Source organism: Echinops telfairi, unplaced genomic scaffold, assembly GCF_000313985.2.
Source record: "Echinops telfairi isolate 266 unplaced genomic scaffold, ASM31398v2 ScPeMD7_5;HRSCAF=22, whole genome shotgun sequence".
Lineage (NCBI taxonomy): Eukaryota > Metazoa > Chordata > Mammalia > Afrosoricida > Tenrecidae > Echinops > Echinops telfairi.
The window spans coordinates 26,675,030-26,688,573 of NW_022103901.1; the positions used below are offsets into that span (position 1 = coordinate 26,675,030).

At 54.0% G+C, this 13,544-nt stretch overlaps 1 protein-coding gene across 1 annotated transcript in view; it reads right to left on the minus strand.

The window, feature by feature from the left end:
* Positions 1-13,544, minus strand: part of XYLT1 (xylosyltransferase 1) — a 224,481-nt gene that overhangs the window by 16,811 nt on the left and 194,126 nt on the right. Inside the window, exons 9-11 of the mRNA XM_045286007.1 lie at positions 11,045-11,071; positions 9,138-9,400; positions 3,545-3,740 (exon numbers count right to left, since the gene is read on the minus strand). Of these exons, the coding sequence (XP_045141942.1) occupies positions 3,545-3,740; positions 9,138-9,400; positions 11,045-11,071 (486 nt within the window). The remainder of the gene's footprint in view (positions 1-3,544; positions 3,741-9,137; positions 9,401-11,044; positions 11,072-13,544) is intronic.

Below are 13,544 nucleotides of genomic sequence, written 5' to 3' on the forward strand. Positions count from 1 at the left end.
TTTGGTTCCGGGGTTGGCACCATGTTTTCATGGGACATCTGAATTACCTGGCCCAATGTTACATTTAGTGTTTCTGGTCTACCTATTCCTGGTACAGTGCCTGGGGTCTTAAAAGCTTACAAGCTGCTACCCAAGGCACGGTTGGTCTCTACTGACCTAGAAAAACGGAGGAAGGAGAGTCAGGCTTGTGGAGGATGGAACGTGTGGCTATGGGCCACAGTTTCCTGTGCCCTGAGACCAGAACTGGATGGTGCCCAGCTGCCATTTCTAAACATTTGGATCCAAGGCTCAGTGGAAGACCTCCCATTAAAAGGGAGAAAATACGGAACAGAATGGCAGATTCTCTTGGAATGCAGACTTACTGGACCCATGGAGGCTAGATGATCTCCTGTAATGATTGCCCTGAGATAATCTTTAACCATAAATCTTACACCCAAACTACCTACCCCCTGAAGCCTTTTTAAAACCAAACAGTGGTTTAACTTAACTAGAAGAGCATAATGCTCAAGGCAGATATCCCTTGCTAAAGAGTTTTCTGCATGGACCAATTGACAAGAGTAACCTGAAAGAACAGCTGGGACACTTCGAGGGAAGGGAGTGTATATTAATGGTGGGGGAATAATTTGGAAAAGGGGGAGAATTGTATAACTCAAAGAGAGTAATTCATGTCCCTGAATTATACATGTAGAAATGAATCAGTGCATGCTTTGTTGTATATACTCCTGGCTACCACATGATTAAATTTTATCCTGTTGAAATACCTGCCCTACTTCATTAGGGGGAAACACTTTTCTGTGCTTATTTATAAAACTCATTGCCATCAAGCCGATTCCGACTCACAGTGATGCTCTGGGACCCAGCAGAACTGCCCCACAGGGCTTCCAAGGCTGTAAATCTTGACGGAAGCAGGCGACTCTGTCACTGCTGGAAGGAGGGTCCACACCACTAGCTGTTCAGTTGACAGCCGGATGGTTGCCTCACCAGGAGTCCTGCTGGCTGCCTGACTAGGCGCAGTCCCGGGTTCACAGTGCGCCTTCTAAGCCGAGCACACTGGAGGCCCATGGTGCCTGCCTGGTGAAGTCATGAACAGCTCACACTGGCAGCTGGGCACCCCACGGGAGCGAATTCCCAGGGGCCACACAGCTGGCTCCCACCAACAGCCCGGTCTTGGGGCCCAGCACCAGCGTGAGGGCGGTTAACAGCCCGCCAAGTGGTTCTTCCTTCCCTCCTTGTTTAATTTCACACCCTCGGTCATGAAGAAGAATTCTGGGCTCTAGAAGGAAACGTAAGACACCAGACCCAAGGCTCTCAACCATCACCTCCTCTTGCTCAGCCAGTGATTTTGGCTGTTCTTACAGCAAGGGAACCAGACCTGGGGAAAGAACCTTCGGTAATCATGAGCCAACAAGGCCTGACACCAACACCTGTCACAGCCAGAGAAGCGCTGCCATCCCACAACAGGCCAATGGGACTGTAGTGCCTTTAATTGGCCACTTGGGCCCCCAACATGGAATCTCACTGGGGCAGCGGCGCATGGTCCCCTGACATCAATAATTGATGGAGCGGGTTCGTGTGGTGGCTTACAGTCAACCGGCCCATTTGCAAGTGTATTTGAACATGGCATACAGACGAGAACGCTGCGTGCAATCTCTGGACTTGGGGAGCCACTGAGTGGGGGCACAGGTCCACCAGGCAGAGTCATGGGAGCTGGAGAAGGATTGGCAGGAAAAATATAAGTGGTGGGGACCCCCACATGGCCGACCATCAAGATTCTCCATCTTTGATGGGCAACCTCTGCCAAACTTGATCACCCCTCCCTTCCTGCAAGCATCACCACCTGAATGGGTTCCACTCTTTTACGTACAAATATGACTAAAAGGGGGAAACTACAGAACAGGATTTGAAATTCTCTCCCACACTTGAGTGAACTTTCAAATCTCTTGTCCTGAGATCATCTTTAAATCTGAAACCAAAACAACTCAAGCCTTCTTAAAACCAGACAGTAGTTTTGCTGAACTCAGAAAGACTGCCTGTATTCAGTACTGTGTTCTTTTAAGATCTATGGGGGATCGAATGGACAACAGCAGTGCTGAAGATTAGAGGGGGCTATAGCGGGCAGTGAGCTCATGCTGATGGAGGCGGAACACGTCAGAGGGAGGGTGGGAAAGACTGCCCAACTAGAAGGATGGCATCCATCACTGCACTGTGCAGGTAGGAACGGCTACCTCGGTGCACATGTTGCTGTGTATGTTCTCAATAACAACAAAGTAAAATAAAAGTTAGGTGGGCCAGCTTCTACAAATCCCCCACTCCACCCCCCCATGGGGATGCAGCACTGAGTGACAGGAGAGGGTGCCAGCTCTCTGGGAATAGTCAGCGAGAGGGCATGGAAACCCCATGGGAGTCTCAGACCACAGCGCTCCGGAGAGGGTGGGGAAGTGGCAGGTCGGGAACAGAGCTGCCGTGCCAGGACTGGGCAGTCCGGAAAGGGGCAACATTTGGACTGAACTCAGACTGCCCCCCTCAAAAGAGAAAAAAGGGCTGTTGTTAGCTGCCATCTAGTCGATTCCAGCTCAGGCGACTGCCTGTGCTGCCAGGGTGCCCTTTGGCAGCCCTTCTGGGTGAGCTGAGAGAGTGAGCAAGCGCTCTTTGGAACGCCCCTGGTTTTAAGATGAAACTCCCGGGGAAAGGTGTTCTAGGCAGGAGTGTCAGCGTGGACCACATCTGAGGCAGAAGCCCGCCTGTCACAGGCGCCTGTGAGCGGAGATGAGGGGGAGAGCACGGGGCTGGAGGAGGCCCGAGAAGTGGGCGCATCGTGTAGGTCCCCCCATTCCGGAGGTGGCACAGCTTCTGAAATGCTAGAGCCGGGTCATCTCCGCTTCTGCGTCAGGAGAGGAGCGGAAGCAGATGCTGGACTGGGGGTTGTGGGGGAGCAGCTGTGCTCCCCAGTCCATGGGCTCATCCCTCCACGCATCCACACTCACTCATCCACGTGAGGACTGGTCTGGCGCTCACTTTGAGCTCAGCTCAGGGCTAGGAGCTAGGGGGCTACGAGCCATCAATTCACTGACTCTGGGCCTCTGCCTCCCAACTTGTAAGACGGGCTTGTGAATGACTTCGCTCGGAAACCCATTTGCTTCTGGCCCGTTCCCACTGTGGGTTTGGGAGGAAGCATTGGCCAGTCACTGTGGTACACAGTGAGTCGGAACCGACCAGAAGGCACATACCAATATGGGCTAGGATAAAAAAAAAAAAGAACACAAATCCTACGGTCTATTAACACCAGGATAAAAATAATACACCAAGAGCTACCCAGGTAGGTTTGGTGTGCACGCCGCCTCCTGCCCTGGTGAAGGGGCCAGTTCCCGTGTTCAGGGCTGGAGAGCGGACTTTAGAGGCAGGACAAGCATCTCTGGCAGATCTGTTGCCAAGGCTCTCGGGTCACCTCCTCCTCCACCCCGGGCTGCGAGTCCCAGAGTGCGGGGTAGGACCAGTGCCGGGACTTCCACAGAGGGGGGCCAGGGGATCTCGCCTGGCTTCTTACCTCAGAAAACTGAAGCCTCCCGAAGTCACTGGGTGGGCTGGCAATCTTGAAGACCTTCTTGGGCATCACCCACGTCTCCAGGGTCTCGAGTTTGCTCACAGCCAGATTGGTTGCATGGTGCTTGACCAGAAAGCCCTGGAAGCGGTCCGCAAGGAAGTAGAGGTGGACAGACACCGGGTGGCCCATTGGGTAATACCTGAAAAAGAGGCAGAGTATCACAGGGGCTCACAGGCGTGGGGGATGGCCATGGCCCCCACCCGCCTCGCCAGTCCTGTGCTCACTGCCGCAGCAACGTCCCCCTTCTGCAGTGTTTCCCCCCCCTGCTCGCCACAGTCCAGCGCTGCATGCTGAGCATGGCAGCTTGTGAATAACAGTCACAGTTACACGATCCATGCAGCTGTTCATTAGAGCAAATCTCTTTGGGCTGCTGTTGTAGTTGTGGGGAACAGACAACAACACAATAATCCCCAGGGCTGCAACTCCTTGACACTCATTCCACTTGCCACCCCTCTGGCCCAGACCCTTCCTCCCCAGGCTCGCTAACTCACAGACCTCGATTCTACATCCACAACTCCGTGACACTGAGCTCCAGGGAAGCCAGATGGCTGGTCAGTTGTTAGGCAACTTTGGGGCTGTTTTTGATTTCCTTCACAGATGATTTCAGGGCAACAGCTTTGGGGTGGGTTCGATGTAGCCTCTGGGGCCCCAGGAAGTCTGGATGCCGTGAGAAGCGGAAATTCTGTTCTGCATTTTCTCCCCTTTGATCTGGACTCTGCTCTGGGCTCTTTGATCGCACAGTTGTTCAGTGTTGGGGGTCAGGCACCAAGCAGTCCTTCTGGCCTCGTGGCAGAGGAGGGAGTTGTGCCTGGAGGCCATGCTGCATGTTCTAGGTCCTCCTATTCCTGGCGCACCTCCTTATTCTGGTGGCTCATTGATCTTCCTCCCGGTAAAGGTGGTATTGCTGGTGATCGTGGGACGTCTGCTGAGTGTACGATGCACAGCGAAGAACAGGAAAACGACTTGCGATCCCTCTTCCTTTAGAAAATGTCAACCGCTACTTTATCGATACACCACACCAAACTCACCGCTGTCCACTCGGTGCTGACTCACGGCGAGTCTCCGTGGGTTTCTGAGACTGTCACTGTTGATGGGAGTAGAAAGCCCAGTCTTTCTCCCTCGGGGCTGCTGGTGGTTTCCAACTGCTGACCAGGTGGATCGCAGCCCAACGTGCAACCACTACACTACCGGGGCTCCTCCGCAGCCTGACTACAGCACCTTGTAGACTTAACTCCTGTATGCTCCCGAAACACAGAATGGGTGACCGGCTGTGCCGCCACATGGCTTTACTGCGGTGGTCTGGAAGCAGCGCGTTGAAACCCCTGCTGTCTCTGTCCATGCAGGATCCCCGGGCCTCAGCTGCTCCCAGTGCATAATGACTTCTGTCCAAAGCCGTCACAGTGGCTCTCTCCGTGACTGGGAAAGGAGGCAGCCCCCAAAGGACCTCTGGCCGGCACCGCCAGGCCCCCGATCCCGACAGCAGTCACTACACTGGGGGTGTCCTTGGAGATTTCCTACGAGACCTGTTGCCTCCTAAGTTCCCTGGTACCAGTGACTCGAACTGGCCGTGGTTCTGTTGGCACCAAGCCTGCCCCAGACTGGCAGGGAGAAAGAGATGCCCTAGCCTCACTTGGCCCATGGAGCCCCCTGCTGCATGCAACGCGGTGCTGGGGTGAAGCCAGTCTGGGTGCGGGTGGGAGAGAGGCGAGTAGCTTGTGTGATCAGGGCGTGTCTCATAACAGGCGCCCTGCTGATAGTGTCTGGGGGCTTAGTAATGTGAGCCCACTACCACCTGCCTGCCTGTTGGTTCTAATTGTGGCAATGGCATGCTAGAATCCACCAGAAATTCGAATCTCTACCCAGTGGAGGAGAGGCTTCCGCGGAGCTTCCAGATGGAGACAGACTAGGAAGAAAGGCCTGGCGATCTCCTTCAAATTAGCCAGTTATAACCCGACGGAGCACAAGAGACGTGTTTCATGCCGTGCTGGAAGATGTACCCTGAGAACTCTTACATGTGGACTCCTAAGCAGGCAGTCACTAGGAAAGGACACGCTGTTTGTTAAAGCAGACCCCACAGCCTCGCCACCCCAGTGCATAAGGTCGCACAAGTCAAAGCGTAACCAACAAGAACGAGGTACCGGCCTCAGCACCCGACGTGTACGGAGCTCCCAGACGACAACCTGGTGGTTATGATACTATGCACCGCAAAGCGAGTGTGTGGACCATCTCCTTGAAGCCTCACGATGCTTCCTGAAACGACTATCATAAAATTAAAATGTGTCATCAGCCTCCTTTTACAGGGGAGTACGCAGAGGCTCCGAGAGGCTTATTGCTTCTGGAAGTGGCATGGAGCGAGAGATGCGCAGTGGTCTCCCTTGCAGGCTCCGAGGTGCTGAACAGACACCAGCCTGGGTGCTCAGGGTGCCAGCGAGCAGAAGTGTCCTTCCTGTCCCTCCCCCGCCTCCTGGTCAGTAGAAGGGACGCCCAGCAAATCTGCAGGGGACAGAGAAAGGCTGGCACCCAGCTCAACACAAAAGGCTAGGTGGGTTGTTGAAAGAGAGGTGTGGAGAGAAGAGGGAAGAGGAGGGATGCGAGGCACTTCTGGTAATCCGTGCTAAGGAAACAATCAGAGCTGAGATGACGGCGGCTCTTTGCAAGGAAGCAGCCATCAGGGCAGCATTTACAGGAGCACCTTCCAGACAAGAGCAAGAGCAGAGGGCTGGAGGAAGCAAGCTCTGGGATGCCAGGCAAAGAAAGGGACCCTCACCAGGGCGGAAACTGCCCAGGAAGGCAGAGATGGGGCTGCCAGCACAGTGCCCAGTGCACACACCGATACCCAGTCCTCGGGGTGCCTGTGCCTGGATACCTCCGTGGGCATGTGGGCTAAGGCAGGAGGGGAAGTGCACAGGAGGGCGGGCTGGGTCCTGACAAGATGTGGCCCTGTCTGTCCGTGCGCTCTAGGACACTTTTCCACAGTGTCACACGTGAGCTGGTTCTAAGTGTCTCTAGAGACTTCAAAGAAGCGTTGCACACTTAAAGGAGGTTTAGAGATGTATGTGTTTTTAGGGACAAGGATGGGGTTAGGGTTGTGCATCAACAAGGAGTAGGGAATGGTGCGATGTGCGGACTTGGGAAGAGGGGACGTGGGCAAAGTTGAAGATGAAGTCCGATAGGCCAGGAGCTGGTAGGCACTGCAGCTGGGCAAAGGGAGCACGGGGCTAAGTTACTCTGTGTTGTGAATCTTTGACCTTTTAGGTCAGATTTTAAAAATTAAGCAGCACTGTATTTTCATGGGTTACCTTTTTCTTAAGAAACACACTACCGTAGCTAGATCGCAGTGAGGTGAAGTTTCCTTCTACCTACCAGGAATCGATCACTGCCCCTGGGACCCAATGCACACATGCACGTGTTATTGCCACGACCAGTGGCCGACTGCAGTAACACACCGGTCTTTGTCTTGTTAGGGGGTCGTTGTGAAACCAGGTGCAATCAGAGCAGGGGCTTCTAAGGGAAAGTGCTGGGTAGGCCAGTGAAACCCACCGCCCAGGGGTCCGCTCAGGAGGCTGTCACGGGACCCCAGAGGGCATCGTAGGTAGGGCACGGGGGCTGGATTTTGCTAGGAAACCTTTCCCCATCCACCCTCTAGCCTTAACCTTGCCCCCTTCTGACTTCCTTCTGCTCCCCAAACACAGAGAGCACTAAAAAGGGAGAGGTGGGGTCCCCTGAGGATGCCCCACTGCTGCTTTGGCGTGTCAACGGGAGGGCACAGGCTTCCTCAGGGCAGGAGAACACCACCTCCCGGAGTGTGCGGGCCCAGAGGGAGGCACGGCGGACACACAAGAGCAATGCGTTTTGACACCTTTGCTTAATCAAGCCGTCTACGGTTTTGAACTCGTGCTCTCTGACTTGCTCTCGTATAATTAGCATAAAGAGCGAGCCGGTGGAATAACTCATTAACTCCTGGAGCCAGGGCTCTGACACGGCGAAACGTGCCAGAGGCTTCGAGCAGGAGCCTGTGACAGCCGTGCGGGCAGCCACACTGAGGGCTGCTTTAGGCAGAGGAAGAGAGAAGACTGTGGACTGCAATCACCGCCAGGAATGAGGCCGGGGGCACCTTATTAGCCTGCCACTTTCAAATACCGGCAGGGTCACCATGGGACACAGGGTTCGGTGGCTTAAGTACTGGTGGCTTAAGTACTGGTGGTCGGCAGTTCACACCCTCCAGAGGCTCCGAGGGAGGAGGAGGAGGCAGTTTGCTCCCATGGAGATGATCCAGTCTCAGGAACCCTATGGGTGGTTCTACCCTGCCTTGAAAAACTCAAAACTCACTGCCATAGAGTTGATTCTGACTCATACTGACCCCCTAGGGCAGGAGAGAGCTAAATGCCTCAGATGGTTTCCTGGAGGAAAGCCTCATTTTTCTCCCTTGGAGCATCTGGTGGTTTTGAACTGCTGACCTTGAGATTAGCAGCCTTAACATGCAATCCACTATGCTACCAAGACTCCCTCTACTTGTCCTCTAGGGTGGCTATGGATTGGCATCGACTAGATGTCAGTAGGTTTAGGAAGAAAGGCCTGGAAGTCTATTTCTGAAAACGAGCCAACGAACATGTACTGAGCACAGCCTGACTTGCTTATTTTGGATGTGTCCTGCAAAGACTCCTGTGATAGGCAGGTTTATGGTGCCAACCTGGCCAATAGGAACATGTGGGATTAATCAGGTCACAGTATGACTGGAGGGCAAAGAGATAAATGGCTCAGCAAGGCCCACCCCTCTGTCTTAATCTCTGGTGATTGGATCAGCTTGCAACTGCGTTAGCTAGTTCTCTGCCTCAAATTGTGAGCTTCACTTCCTGTGGGACAAGCCAACTCATAGATCGTGTTGCTAGAGCTTGAGGATCCTCTGAGACCTGCTTCGCCACCTACTGGTGTGGCCATCGCTTGAGCTTGAGGTGGATGAATCCTGTCATCTTGCATTGCTCAAGTTCGATATCCCATCCAGGCCTGCTTCGCTAAGCTCCTGAGGTCACTGTTGGTGACCTGCCCTGCTGTTTGCTGCCTGTGGGTGGACTCTGCCTGCATTGCCCGAGGAAAGACTCAGCAGTCTGCTTCCTTGACCTTGGACCCTGCAGCCCTCAAGTGAGTTGAACTGAGCCCTCTGTATTGCTGTGTGGACTAATTGGCTATTACATCCCTTCGTGCTGTATAAACCTATCCATATATGTATATAAAATCACGTGTCCAGGTTTTGTTTCTCTAGAGAACCCTGCCTAACACACATCCCTTGCTAGAGGATGCCCTCCTGGGTAGTGAAGCTGAGGGCTGACAAGGTCAGGGCACCTCTGCGAGATGGGCAGGCACCACAGCAGGAAGACACAGGCCGGCCACACATCATCCTGCCCTACCTGAGGTCATCGTGACCTGACATGACGAGGCAGCCACAACCAAAAGGAGGAGGGTCCCTTCAGTCTTGGGCTGCAGCCCCTCCCTGCAGGCACACCGCCAACCCCAGGGACAGACAGACAGACAGGCTCACCGGCAGCTGTTCTCGCTGTCTGTGTGCAGGGACATCTCTGCCCGGCGGAGGCCCAGGCGAGAGAAGGCGTGGTACAGGGTGAGGGTCACGTCGCTCAGGCTGGGGATGCCGTCGGGCTCATCGTGGACATTCTCCCAGTAGGAGCGCAGCCCCGGGGTACCTGCGGGGTAGTTCCCATACAGGTAGTAGTCCAGCTGCCCGATGATCTCCTGATTCACCACCGCTTCGAACTTGCGGGCAAAGAAGGTGGGCCGGGCAGTCTGCTGTGCTCGGGGCAGGGAAAGAGTCAAGTTAGGGAGAGGAGCCCAGCATCACCATGGCCCAGTTAGTCCAGGCGCAGGGCCACCCACGTACAAAGAGGGAGGACTGCTCCCTTTGGAAACAGACTCCAGACCTAGCTTTTGCGCAAGGCACCTGGACAGTTTTGAACTGCCAACCCTGGGCTAGTAGTTGACACTTCACCGTGCATGTCACCCAGGGACTCCTGCCTGCATTCACATTCTTCTCTGGTCTCAATTTCCTCATCTGCAACACGGGGGTTGTAGTAAGGGTGTCAGGAGGACTGGATGAGCTCTTATTTGTGAAGCATTAACAATAGTTGCTAATATCTGTAAAGCATAACAAGGCTGTGCAAGTAAATGAAACCCTAGGCGTTTATGCGGGGGTTGGATCTCGGCAGTCAGGTAGCTAAAGGCCAGAGACTATGACCCAGGACAGAGGCAGCCAGCAGAGTGTTTGGAAACGGAGAAGGCTGGGAACATGTAAACTGTGGAGAAAGGATTTCTGGCTTCCCTTTCCAGAGAAAGAGATGCGGCAAACCAGGAATCAACATGGTAATAAGCGGCGGAGGCTGAACAGCGGCGGCTTCTGCAGACCAGACCCTGGGCTTTTCGGGTCATCACAGTCCCTGCCATGCCCAACCGCTTCCCTGGCACTTGTTGACTTGTGCCCTCACAAGTGACACCCCAGATGTACTGAATCCAAATCTCACACACCAGTATGGGCTCTGCGGGTGGTTCGTCTGCGCACTAGTGTTTGAGGACCTTGCGGGTGACACCGGGATGGAGTGCAGGTCAGTTACTTCAGATTCTAGAGGCCTTCTCGGAGCTACCAACTAAAACCCTCTGGCGGCGAGGCTTCAGAAACTGAGGCCCAGAGAGAAAAACTTACTCAAGTTCCCAGCAAGAGAGTGCCAGAGCTTATGGTTCTTGGATGAGAGGAATAAACACTGACCATCTGCTATCGACCAGGTCTTATAAGGTGGCCTAGGTGGTCACCATTAAACTTTGTCAGAGAAGGGCCAGAGAGTCCTATCTTCAGCTTTGCAAAAACTCAACACTGATGCTGTGCTCCCAGAACAGCTGAGAAGCAGTGTTCCAATAAAACTATTTATAAAAGCAGGCAGAACACTGGTCTTGCCTCACGGGTTTCCTATTGCTAACCCTTAATCTAGGGCCGAGGAAGCTAATAACATGCAGACCCTCTCCTGGACAAGCGATTTTAAGTGACTATCGATGGATATTCGGACTGAGCTCTCTTCCTGATGCAGTAACCTCTGTGCACCACTGCAGGCCACCCTCACCCTGCCCGAGCCTCTGCAAGGCAGGTACTCCGAGTTTACAGATTGGGAAACATACAGAGGCTCCAAGAAGAGACGTGATAAGTGATACACTCAAAGCCTTAAGTGATCAAGGTCAGATTCAAATTCACATCTGATGACTCCAAGTCTCATGCTTTGTTTAATGTGCCCTTTGGGATTATTCTAAATGTCCCGCCACTTCTCTGCTTCATGAGCCCTTGAAACTGGCCTCTGTCAGGGGTGGAGCTGTAAAAGAATGTGACCAACTGGGTTCAAATCCTCACCCTGCTGCTTCCTAGCTGTGGATGCCTTTGAGCAAGTCACTTACCTGCCTTTGGGCCTCAGTTTCCTCATCCTGGAAATGGGGACAGATGCCACCCAGTGACACAAGCCAGTGGACACTCAGAAGAATGCCTGGCACATTGGCTACTATTATACACGTGTGTGGCCACCACCCCCTCTGGCCTGCGACCATCAAGCACCTGGGGGCAGAGTAGTGGCTATAGTGGCTGGCAGGCAGCCTCCTTTCTCCACCTACGACTCTCTGATCGCAGCAGGATTTTCTAAAAGGGCATGTTTCTATATTTATCCCTCTCTCCTGGTGGCACTGGGGGCAGCTGTGATCTCTGTGTAGTGAAGGGAGGCACTGTGAGCACAAGAGCCAGGGCTCCACGCCTGCTAGTATTGATCAAAGACCCTGGTGAGGTGGAATCCTGGTTTGGATTTCAGGAGGAGGGTGCAGTGTGGCCAAGGGGTACAAGCTCCTTTACGGTGAGCCCAATGAGTGTTCCTTGACCCAAGTGGGAGTGTTTTCTTCTTTCTGAATAGGTCACACTGCCCTGGCCCCCCACCCCCTGTCAATCCTTTCTGGGTAGACAAGTAAGAGCTGAAATTGTGCTCAGAGCCACTGAAATGACCCTGGGCTTGAGGCGGTCTCTCCATCTGCCCCCAAACACAGGCTTCATGCAGCCTTCACCTGTGGGTGACCAGGCAACAGCCTGCTGCGTGTGCCATGTGACCCTAGAACCAGAGGTGTCCCTGCGGGCGATGAAGGGTGATATGCTCGACTACTGACTACGAGGTAGGGGTGCAAGCCTCCCCAGAAATGCCCTGGTGACCTGCTTTGAAAGGCCACAACCTTGACAACCCCATAGGGCACGCCCACCTGTACACACGGGGCTGCCACCAGGTGCAAGTGGCTTGAAAGCAACAAACAACAACAGGAATAACTAGAACCAGAGATGCCAAGATGAGCTCTACCCTACTGTTGTGTCACCTGCCGGGCCCCGTCTCAGTCTCCCTACCTATTAGGCCACAATCAAGGTGCTCACTGCCACCTAGGCCGTTCTTACAGTGACCCTACAGGATGGGGCAAGGACCTCTGTGGGTCTCTGAGACCATGACTCTTTCTGGGAGTAGAAAGCCTCATCTTCATCCTACAGAATGGCTGGCGGTTTTGAACTGCTGACCTCGTGGTTAGCAGCCCAACATGTAATCCACTACCCACCAGGGATCCTCCTGCCTGTACAATGGAGGTAGTATTTACAGTGAAGATAATGACCACAGAGGGCCTGGTACTTAGCCTGGTCCAGAGCAGAAACCCCCACCCCCAAGCTTCCATCCCACCCAGGATCTTAATACACAAGCTCTGATGTGGGGGTCTGGAGCAGGCAGAAGCTCCGAATCTCTAGCAGTCTCCCTGTTGGTGTAGGGGGAAGCTGCAGGGAAGCGGGGGCAGCTACTCACTAACTGGATGCTTCAGGGATGTGTCTGAGTGAGCAACAAGGAGGCTGGGGGTCAGGGTAGCAGCTATGCTCCGCTCTCCCCACCCATGCTCCATGCTAGCTGCTTGGGAGTCAGAGCAGCATCCTTGGCCAGCTCTGTTGGCCTCAGAGGGACTGCTGTGTTTTGGTTCAGTGTGTGCCCTTGGCAGCTGGGGTTCCAGTGTGGCACGGGGAGGAGGTAGCTCAGGTCAGTCTGCTTTCCTCCAGCCAGGGTGCTGCTGGAGGGAGCGGGTGCTCATGCAGGCTAGGGAAGAATCTGGGGTAGGAACCTGGGGCTGAGGCTCTCTTGAAAACCATGGAAGCAGACAAACATTTACCCCACCCCCTCCTGCTCTGCTCTGACCAGGACTTTGAGTGGTAGTGCTTGGCAGAGACAGTGGTGTGGTAAGTACATTCTCACCTCTTGCTATCCTTCAAGTATGCCAAGAACAGTGTGTGGCAAGCCTGGCTGCTCATTTCCCAGGTGCACTGTGTCAAAAATACCCATGCCTGGGCCACCACACAGATGGGGTCTGTCAGCCCAGGGGAGTCTGCTTCTAGGGACATTGGATGATGTGTGCAGATGCTTTGGTTTCCCCACCAAGGCTGGGGTGCTAAGGCAACTAATGGCAGAGGCCAGGGATGCTGCCCACATTCAACCATGAAAACCTGTTGTCATCGAATCGAATCTGACTCACAGTGATCCTAACGGGACATAGCAGCACTGTGCCATGGGGTTTCCAGGGATGTAAACTGTCCCGAAGCAGGCGGCTACATCGTCCCCCCATGGAGCAGCGAGAGGGTGGGTTTAAACCTCCAGCCTTTCAGTTAGCAGCTGAGCACTTAACCACTGCACCACCAGGGCTCCTTCCTGCCCCCATGTCACCAGTGCTGGTGCAGACATAGTCTGCACTAGAGCTACTCGGGTCTGTAGCCAGATGGGAGCTCAGCAGACACTCGGGAGGTGCTGGTGGGGTGCAGCCTTTGGGAGCACACACCTCTTCTGGGCACTAATGTTTGGCCACTGCTTGTTTACGAAGTCCTTTGCACATTTTTTTGGTTTTG